Source organism: Lathyrus oleraceus, chromosome 1, assembly GCF_024323335.1.
Source record: "Lathyrus oleraceus cultivar Zhongwan6 chromosome 1, CAAS_Psat_ZW6_1.0, whole genome shotgun sequence".
Classification (NCBI taxonomy): domain Eukaryota; kingdom Viridiplantae; phylum Streptophyta; class Magnoliopsida; order Fabales; family Fabaceae; genus Lathyrus; species Lathyrus oleraceus.
In genome coordinates, this window is record NC_066579.1 from 363,744,069 (window position 1) to 363,754,917 (window position 10,849).

Below are 10,849 nucleotides of genomic sequence, written 5' to 3' on the forward strand. Positions count from 1 at the left end.
TAGGCTCTGACTATCTAGAGGATCATTCATATTACAGGTTTCTTATGGGAGCTCTTTGGTATGCTACCATCACAAGACATAAAATTAGTTATTCTGTTAAAAAAGCATGTCGGTTTCTTTCTGCACCTCTGGAAATCCATTGGATTGTTGTCAAACGAATTCTCAGATATCTCAGGGGTCCTCTTCATCATGGTTTACTCCTCACTCCTATCAACCCTCACAAACCTCTTCATATCACTGTTTTTTCTGATGCATATTGGAGCTCAGACCCTGATGATAGGAATTCTACATCTGGATCTTGTGTGTATTTGGTTCCTAACTTAGTTTCTTGGTTGGCTAAGAAACATACCCTATTGGTCAGGTAAAGTACTAAAGCAGAGTAGATGAGTCATGCTAATACAGCAATAGAAGTACTCTAGCTTCAGTCTCTCCTTGCAGAGCTCCAAGTGGTGACCTCACTCTTATTTTTTACTATGATAATCAAAGCATTGTCACCCTCTCTCATAACCTTGTCTTGCATGCCAAAATTAAGCACATGGAGTTAGACATCTTCTTTCTTAGAGAGAAATTCATCAACAAGAATCTTCTAGTCAAGCATGTTCCAGCCACCCATCAATATGTTGATCTTTGAGGTACTTTTCATCATGGTTTACTCCTCACTCCTGTCAACCCTCACAAACCTCTTCATATAACTGTTTTTACTGATGCATATTAGGGCTCATACCCTGATGATAGGAATTCTACATCTGGATCTTGTGTGTATTTGGGTCCTAACTTAGTTTCTTGGTGGTCTAAGAAACAGACCCTAATGGTTAGGTAAAGTACTGAAGCAGAGTAGATGAGTCTGGCTAATACAACAACAAAAGTACTATGGCTTCGGTCTCTCCTTGTAGAGCTCCAAGTGGTGACCCTCACTCTTATTTTTTACTATGATAATCAAAGCACTATCACCCTCTCTCATAACCTTGTTTTACATGCCAAAACTAAGCACATGGAGTTGGATATCTTCTTTCTTAGAGAGAAATTCATCAACAAGAATCTTCTAGTCAAGCATGTTCCAATCACCCATCAATATATTGATCTTCTCACAAAACCCTTATCTTCTTTTAGGTTTCTTGCTTTAAGAGATCAACTCAGGATTGAAGCTGAAGCTTTCAGAAGTTACAAGCTTTCAAAAGTTGAAGCATTCAGAAGTTGCTTTCAGAAGCTGCTTTAAGAAGTTGTATTCAAAAGTTGTTTTCAGAAGTCACATTCAAAAGCTGCAATCAGAAGCTGAAGCTTTCAGAAGATGCAAGCTTTTAGAAGCTGCAAACTTTCATAAATATCTTAGACCCTCATCATTTGAGGGGAAGATATTATAGTATACTAGAATAAGCATAAAGCAACTCTACCTTATTAATATAAAGTGAGTTGCAAAATAGATTTAGATAAAATTGCTAAAATGTGTACAAGTTAGTTACACATTGTATAGTTGGCATTGAGTTTGTTATGCTCAGCTCTCTCTCTCTCTCTCTCTCTCTCTCTCTCTCTCTCTCTCTCTCTCTCTCTCTCTCTCTCTCTCTCTCTCTCTCTCTCTCTCTCTCTCTCTCTCTCTCTCACACACACACACACACACACACACACACACACACACACACATACACACACACACATATTATCAATAACAAAATTTCTATTTCTCTCTTTCAATGGTGAAGTATTCTTCATCCTTTTCATTTCTCTATCATGAGAAGCCTGAGAGAGTTGGCTACGAGAACCGGACGGTCGTCTCTCTCTCTCTCTCTCTCTCTCTCTCTCTCTCTCTCTCTCTCTCTCTCTCTCTCTCTCTCTCTCTCTCTCTCTCTCTCTCTCTCTCTCTCTCTCACACAGACACACACACACACACACCCATATATTATCAATAACAAAATTTCTATTTCTCTCTTTCAATGGTGAAGTATTCTTCATCCTTTTCATTTCTCTATCATGAGAAGCCTGAGAGAGTCGGCTACGAGAACCGGACGATCGAGCCTATAAAGTAAATGCATCATCAAACGAGTTATTAGTAACTTGTGGCCTCGCGGTCCTCGCTAGGGGCCTCTCACGTCGACCGAAGCGGTTTGGGACACACACCCGAGCCTAATCCGACCAATGTTGTCTTTAGCCATTGCACATGCGTTGTAAAACAGGGACAAATATCAACAACATGCCTAGAAAATTCACAAAATGTCCCAATTTTTTTACTGAGTCAAATCTAGATATGTATCTCCGAAAATAATGTAGAGCAAATTCGGATATGCATCTCCGGACAAACTTGTAATTGTCTCATGGTAGATACATAATTTTTTATCCTACCAGTCCCCAAAACACCTCATTGCATGTTGTTCTAACCTACCTATTTCTTTTATACTAATACCTAAAGTGCCTAGAACATCAAATTTGTATCCTAAAAAGCTAACTACAAATCAATACAAAAAATTAAAAATTACCAAATGAATTTGATTGATGAGAGGGAGAAGTTTAAATGTTATAAGATGCTGGAAAGGAATATAAAGAGTTGCTTCAATGATCGGGAGAAGGATAGGTGAAATGTGTTTTTTTAGAACTTCTGAGAAAATGAAGCAAGAAAAAGGAAGGGTCTGACACAGAATATGAAAGAAAAGTGTCTGGAGATGCATCTCCGAACCACTCGCTAACATTTGAATAAATTATATTTACGGAGATGTATTTTCAAACACACTTTTTTCGCGTACAGGGATGCATCTCCTGATCAAATTTTAACGTAAAAAATATGTCTCTTTAATTTACTATGAGAAATAATTAAAATAAATGTGTCCATAAATCCATCTTCAAACGATAGGGACATTATGTGAGTTTTCCCAATGTTGTGGAAGCATAGTAAGAGTAGAAAATACATTCCCCTTTTGTCACTCCTATTCACCACGCTAACCAACCATTCTCTTATTTGGAAATAACCAAAACCCCGCCATAAAATAATATTAGTTGATTTCTATATTTTCCTTAGGCATATGACTATGTTTAGCAGCCAACCATATTCTTATATCGAAAATAATCATAAGCACATCATAAATAATACTCCCTCCGTTTCTTTTTAAGTGTCATTTTTTGACTTTTTACACATATCAAGGAAGCTAATCATTATTGTTACTTTTCAAGCAATAATTCTTCTTTTATCTATAATACCCTTAATTATTTATTACATTTACTTTACTTTTTCTCTCTCAGCAATCATTATCTATGGGTAATTTTGACAAAATTGTAATTAATACTACCTTGAACTTTGCAAGTGACAATTAAAAAGAAACAAATTTTTTACAAGAAAGTGAGACTTAAAAAGGAACGGAAAAGGAACGGAGGGAGTAGTATTCACTTATTCCTATACTATCCTGTGACCATTGCCTAAACTTTAAATCCATGTTTTTCTAAATTTACTATTTGCATACATGAAATGAATTCTATACATCTCTAAATGAATCACCTTTTTGGACAACGATGTAAAATTTCAATTGAAAAAGAGAAAGGTCCAAAACGATAGACCAAGTGCACAATAACATCAACATTAAACTAGGCCAGAAACCTGCCAGACAACTATATCAGCATAAATTGCATCACAAACATAACTCTCCATACCAATCACGACTGTGGCGTTTAAGGTGTAAAAGTATTAGAGTTTCCCACCATAGTGCATAATCTATCTCGTCCATCGCACACATCTAGGTTGTTAATCTCGAATAACGGCACGTAGCACCAGGCCCCCAGAATGCTATTGCAGTATAGCGGGTAGTGGGATGATTACTATTGTGAGTTTTAAAACCGAAGGTAAATACTTAACATGAATACATAAATACTTACAATAACTTCCAACGACATACATAATACCTTTTAAAAACAGAAGTTGCCAAGTCAAACTCTCTTCTCCCAAAACTAAATCATTTTCCAATATTCCATTTCCATCCTCATTTTGTTGCAACCATTCTTACATTATTGCCCTCATCTTCACAATGGCAGTCTGTAAACTGCTACAGAATCGTTATGGCGCCACTGTTGCGCCGCCACGACTCCACAAATAGCGGCAGCTATTTCCGCTATCACGGATAGCGGTTAGCAGTCCAAAAGCGTGGCGCCGAGGTCCTATACTGCTACGCATACCAGTATAGCGTTACTATAGCACACTATCGACAACCCAGGCACACATATATAAACTAACAAATTTATTCAAAGTAATACAAGGTACTCCAGCCTTTTCACAAACAAACTAAAAAAGTTTGTAATAATTTACTAAAGACGAGAGAAAAAAGTTGTAATGGATACTAGTACTAAAAAAATCAGGTGAGGAAAGGCTGGAGTTACAAACAGCCGATAAGAAAGATAGCGTACCTATCGGAATGTTCGTTAAAAAAGCCGCTGGAAAGTAGGGTGGGGGAGATGGAGCTATCCTGTGAAAATTAGAAGACTATCCATCACATTTTATAAATGAAAACTTTCACTGTACCAAACTATAATCATATCAGGCCCTTTATGTGTAAAACACTCATACTGTCACAAAATACAATCTTGATTCTTAGCATTGCACCAAAGATTTCCCTAATCAAAATCCATCACATTTTTTTCCTCATAAAAAAAATAATCTGATTCAGAGATCATCGTGATCCTCGGTCTCAATTCCTAGAAGTTTAGCCAAAAGCCCGCTCTCGTATGCGTCGACAGTATCTGGAAATCAGACAGTGAACATGTATTTGAGGGAATTTCAAGGAGAAACATATTTTGTTTCAAAGTGTAAAAAATAATACTTACCATCTGATCCGCCAATGTGTTTCCCGTTGATGAAAACTTGCGGCACAGTACGCTTTCCAACAATATTAGTCAAAATATCCTGAATCTTTGAACCATCATCTGCAAGGAAAAGGTTTTACTATCATTGTAACAGCAATGGCCCCTGAACAATTATCGAAAAATAGTATATCATTATAAACACATTCTTCAGTTTCCCTCTCTCTAACTAACTTCTTTCAAACCAATTGGTTGAGTTCAAGTTGCTAATGATTTTCAGTTAAGGCTGAATATGATTCTATCAGACTTTGAATCCTATATGGAACAATCTTTGACTAAACATTACTCACCTTCTGGCCGAACTCGGGTTAAGATTAAAAAAACTATCTTCTTTCACAACTTATAATGATTTAACTTTTTTCACTACAAATATTTCTTTATATGAAATGGGATGCTTACCTAACCCTGCTTTTCATCAGTGTCAATTATGAATTATTCATTTGATTTATTTTTGTAAGAAATTGAATCAATTCAAAAGTTGTGTAAAACGTTGAATTGAATCTCATGAAATAGCCCAAGTTCATAAAATTTCGTATAATCAAAAGAAACTGAAGTTTTCAGTATACCTCTCTCATCAAGCTCCACAACATATGGAACTTGGTTCAATTCTTTGAAAACAGCTTTTGCTTTTTTACAGTACCTGTATACGCAACAAATAAATCAGGAAAAATAGAAAAGAATGAATAACCCCATACCTCAATTCATGAGGTTTTTCTTTTACAAATTTTGTGATAAGTTAAGAAACAATTGCAAGTAATCAACAAGTATGAACAATTATATCAACAAGTAGAATTCAAACAAGCCGTTGAAGTTCCATTATAAGATACTTCACACAAAATTTCAAATTGTGCAGCATAGAGAATTTGAACCAACTGTTATTTTCTGCAATTGAAAACACAAACAAACACACGAGAACAAGATGACCGATCACAGAGTTTGGTCAATTGTGCATACATCTCCAACATCAACATACAAGCCATATTAAACGAATGGATGCGGTGTTTATACTTACGGACAATAGGTCTTGGAAAAGATGACAATCTTGTGAGAGTCAATAGTCTTGGCAACAAACTCACCCAAAGATGAAGCTGAAGCCGAATCCCAATAAAGAGAGATTGCTAAAGCTATCATCACCATCATCATTGTTACGTTGATTCTTGCAGATGCAGCCATGATTTGAGAAACTAACAAGTTCGAAGAAAGAAAAATCAGATTAGTAATTTGTCAACTAAACATCATGAAAACAGAACAAAAAATCATGTTTTATGCAAACCAAACATCATAGGAAAATAAACAACAACAAAAAACTGTTTTTTACAAGTGAAATACTAAACTGTGCGTGAAGATACATAGTAGTATTGAATTACGCAATTGAAAGAAAAGATCTAAGAGAAACTAGAAATGAAATTGAAAATGAATAAAATTGGAAGAAACATGCTTACGGCGATTGTGCAGCAGGGTGAGTGGGAGATTGTGAAATGGATCTGATGTCTGCAATATGAAATTGTGATCAATAGAGATTTTGGTTGATTTGTGTGGTTAATACGACGCCGTATTGATTTAATTGTTTTTCCTCGCTACAAACATTAAGCATGACTTGAATATATATATATATATATATATATATATATATATATATATATATATATATTATATATATATATATATATATATAATATATATATATATATATATATATATATATATATATATTATATATATATATATATATATATACCCCGATTTTCACATTTACACATTATTTTTTTAAACAAAACAATACTATATTAAAAATTGCAATAACTATTTTGGACCGGCATAGTGACCCCAATCACCTTAAAAGAATTGTAATCATTTCATAACTTTCTCATCACACGTGAACTCCTTCCTTAATGCATAAAAGATTTAAACCGTAAATATAAGTGTATCCAACGAATCTCCACAATTCACTCCTATTAAATAATTAGTATGTTATTCTCAATATATATATATATATATATATATATATATATATATATATATATATTATATATATATATATATAATATATATATATATATATATATATATATATATATATATATATATATATATATATATAAAGAAGACACTAAATTCAGTTACTCAGTTTCAAATTCAATTTCAATTCACTATTCTCCTTCACATACTGACTTGAGCGTTAGAGTTCTAACTTTGTAGGTCATCCCTCTCTTTGTCTCGCCTGAAGCTTTGATTCGTTGTTACCACTACTTCTTACTCCATTTTTTATTCTAGAACGAAACAGGGGTGTCGTCTGTGAGAATCAACTTCTGATTCCTGTATTTTCCATGGTTTCAATTTTGCTCTCCAATTCATTGGTTCATAACCTTCTCAGGTCACTGAATCAAGAGCAACCAGAATTGAACACGAAGATCTATCGTGTTTGATCCAATCATTCATCGTTTTAACTTTGATTCCTCGTATTTCCATATCTATAGTTCTTATGCATCCAAGTGATAACTGAATCAAAAGTTACTCGTTTTACTACTGCTCGAGAAGTTGTCATTGTTGCTGCAGTCCAAGTAGCGATTAAACAAACATATATTCCTCCACCTCCGCAGCAAAACCTTGTGAATCCCTACACAGAGGTTTTGTTGCATCTAAATCTAGTTCAGACTCCTCTGATAGATGGGTCTGTCTGATTGCCTTCGATCGAACCTCAAATTCCACCTCTAGTTATGCAACCTAAAGTCTTACCTGATTTTCACTTATTGTGAGAAACCCTTAGATTGCAAGGCGCTAACAAGCTATTGAACAACATGTACAACATCGTTCAACAGTATAACTCGCAAACAATCGAGGAAAGGTTTTGTGACTCGAAGAAATTCTTCACAATGCTTATCCACGAGGGAACAATATTCAAGAGGCTCACTCAAGGAGAACTTATACCTTCGTCCCTAAGACGACCGCGATAAAGAAAGACAAAACTCATAAATCCAAAAATCAACATAGAAGCAAGAAACATCAGAGTCTTTCTCAAAACCCCGAGGGAGATTGGGGGAGCCAAACTCCTTCCCCGAATGCGGCAGAGAATCAGTCGTTGAAGCTTCAACAGAAGCATCCACTGTACACCAGGATTTTGGAGAGAAAAATACCAAAATCAATGGAAAAGTCGCCCAAGCTAGGTGAGAAAAATACCAAAATCCATGGAAAAGTCGCCCAAGCTGTCCAAATGCAAGTTTTTTGCCTTGACTCTGGTCGGTCTGACAAGTTATGGTTCAAGGATCTTTAGTATGGGAGCATTGAATCATGTATTGATTTTTGTCAACGGTTCTTGTGCACTTTTCTACCCGAGAGAGACAACTGATGATTATAGATGCCTTGAATGAAATTATGCAAGGGAAGAAGGAAAACATGTGGTGTTATATTGACTGGTTCATGCAAGTTGTTGTTGAAGTCGAGGACGTCGAAGAATGACTTAAGTGTTGGATCTTCGAAAATGACCTTTTGCATGATCATCATTTCAAGTTAAAGATAGGAAGGAAGTAGGTATGGACCACTCATGAGATTTTAAGCATGGCTCAGTCTTATATGATCCTAAAAGAGATTTGAACATACGCTTCAGTAACCCTGTCTCGGCTGACACTAACTCTAGTTGACCATTTGGGAAGGAATTTGACCGACGGAAGGACGACTCTAACCAAGGTATGCAAGGTCGATATTAGAAGTACATGTCGTTGAATGTTTCTAGGGAGAAGATCTACAAAGATTGTGCTAACACAGAGTTTTGGAAAGGAGGAATTCAATCCCCTTTCCTTGTTAGAGAGACATATAGGACTGGCAAGTCAAAATACTTCCTCTTTTATAAAGGTCACGACCATAACACCAACGATTGCATTCAACTGAAGGATAACATTGAAGGGTTTATCAAGAGAGGTCGGATGACCGAATACGTGAAAAGGGGCAAAATATATAGGGAAGAGTCACCTAAAGGTAAGTTCCCCTCGAACATTGTAGATGTTGGGACCAATGGTGAAAGAAAAGAGGTCAACAAAGTAAAGCGCTCGTAGATCGGTGCCTTCACCAAAATTGCATCTCAAGCAAACCTCTCCTCCAAGAGGAAGATCATTGAGATGTTATTAGTCCACGAGAAGGATGGAAGTATGTCATTGAAGATTCCTGACCAGCCTATGTTGGGCTTCCGGGACTATGAGAAGGTGGGTGGCATCCCTAATAAAATTTCCCCCGTGGTGATCACAACCACAATCTGGAAGTTTGATGCCTCCCAAATCCTGATTGACAGTTAAAGTTCTTCTGACATTATATGCTAGGAGTTGTTCGAGAAGACGGGCCTTGAAAGAAGTAACTTATGACCATATGAAGGATCTGACTGTTGGTGTAAGCCCTAGAGGCCAATACATTTTGGTACTTGTATCGAATAATAAAAGGCATTCTCTTTATTATGGTTGATTAATAAAGTTCCTGGAATAGATAGTCCGTTTAATGTATTAAGTGTGACTTAATCATGAGAACACATTAAACATAAAGACACTATTCCTAAAGTATCCGTAGTCGAGCTTTAGTGTGAAGTGGGATAACATTAAAGCATTAAGACTATTATGTTTGTAGACTGATGATCACATCTCATGGATCATGGATAAAGAGTTATCAAGTCTTAAACATAGGTATGAATGTTAGGAGTAATATTTATACCGGATTGACCCGCTATGAGAATACTATATAGAAAGTTATGCAAGGTGTCATAAGTTATTCTCATGGTGATAATAGTGTATTCCACTCTTCGACCTGAAACCACTATGGATCCTAGATGTAGAGTCGAGTGCTTTATTGCTGATCCAACGTTGTCCGTAACTGGATAACCATAAAGACAGTTGATGGGTACTCCACAAAGCATGCTGAGGGACATGAGTGACCTAGATGGAATTTGCCCATCCTGCATAACAGGATAAATGTCTATGGGCCCAATATTGAACTGGACAAGGATGACACGGTCTATGCCTTGTGTTCAATATAGACATAAGGGCAAAAGGGTAATTATACACATAATTATTATCACAGATGGTTTTGTCAGATCACATGACATTTTCGTGTCTTGGGTAGCAGTGATGTGTTGCTAGATACCGCTCACTGTTTATTATATTAAATGCGTGATTTAATATAATTGCCAACGTCACGAAAACCTACAGGGTCACACACAAAGGACGGATTGATGAGAGATAGAGTAACTAAGGAATATCGTAAGGTACGGTGCCCTTAAGTGAGTTATAGAACATCGTAAGGTACGATGTACTTGAGTAGAATACGAAATATGGTAAGGTACCATGAGCTTAAGTGATTTTGGGCATATTATAAGATATGGGCCAAAATACACTTAAGTGGGCTTTTAGCTTGAAGCCCACACAAGTGGTTCTATAAATAGAACCCTTGTGCAGAAGCAAAATTTGCGGTTGCATTATTTTCGTTTTCTCTCACTCTCTCTCTCTCACTCAAAGCCTTCATTCGTACCAGCTAGCACTGAGATTGAAGGAACCCGTTCGTGTGGACTGAGTAGAGACGTTGTCATCGTTCAACGTTCGTGATCGCTTCGTGGATTTGCATCAAAGGTTTTGATCGTCACAAGAGATCTGCACCAAAGGTTTCAACCGTCACAAGAGGTAAATATTCTATCACTGATCATGACCATTCGTAAGGATCTCTAAAGGAGAAAATTTTTAATTTCCGCTGCGTTTTGGACCGCAATTCTCCTTCAGTGGTATCAGAGCCACTTACGAAACCATGACTCGGATAGCTGTTTATTTTCTGTATTAATATGATTAAAAGACAGAATGAATCAATTAATTAAACGAGTAATTAAATTTGGCATCATGAGTGTACGAGTTGGATGATTGATGTTGACTATGCTTCGGAATCCGACAATTGTATGGTGAAGCAGCGATACATCGATCGTCCATAGGTTACGCAATTGAGACCGATCAACTTATATATGATATAAGTAATCCTAATGCAAAATACGGTATAT

General features: G+C 36.3%; 1 protein-coding gene across 1 annotated transcript; it reads right to left on the reverse strand.

Moving 5' to 3' along the window:
* Positions 1–4,439: 4,439 nt before the first annotated feature.
* On the reverse strand, positions 4,440–6,421 carry LOC127136712 (glutaredoxin-C4). Its single transcript, XM_051063245.1, has 5 exons — positions 6,273–6,421; positions 5,843–6,014; positions 5,397–5,470; positions 4,795–4,893; positions 4,440–4,710 (listed from the first exon to the last, which is right to left on the reverse strand). Exons 2-5 carry the CDS (start codon positions 6,001–6,003, stop codon positions 4,634–4,636), a joined length of 411 nt encoding a protein of 136 aa, XP_050919202.1. The 5' UTR covers positions 6,004–6,014; positions 6,273–6,421; the 3' UTR covers positions 4,440–4,633.
* Between the last annotated feature and the right edge of the window lie 4,428 nt (positions 6,422–10,849).

What these genes read in the sequence shown, in the direction of transcription:
- LOC127136712 (XM_051063245.1), bottom strand. Translation starts at nt 6,003, where the DNA reads ATGGCTGCATCTGCAAGAATCAACGTAACAATGATGATGGTGATGATA. An exon ending in TTTTCCAAGACCTATTGTCC is followed by an intron (nt 5,471 to 5,842) that starts GTAAGTATAAAC and finishes TTGCGTATACAG; the next exon opens with GTACTGTAAAAAAGCAAAAG. An exon ending in ACACATTGGCGGATCAGATG is followed by an intron (nt 4,711 to 4,794) that starts GTAAGTATTATT and finishes TCTGATTTCCAG; the next exon opens with ATACTGTCGACGCATACGAG.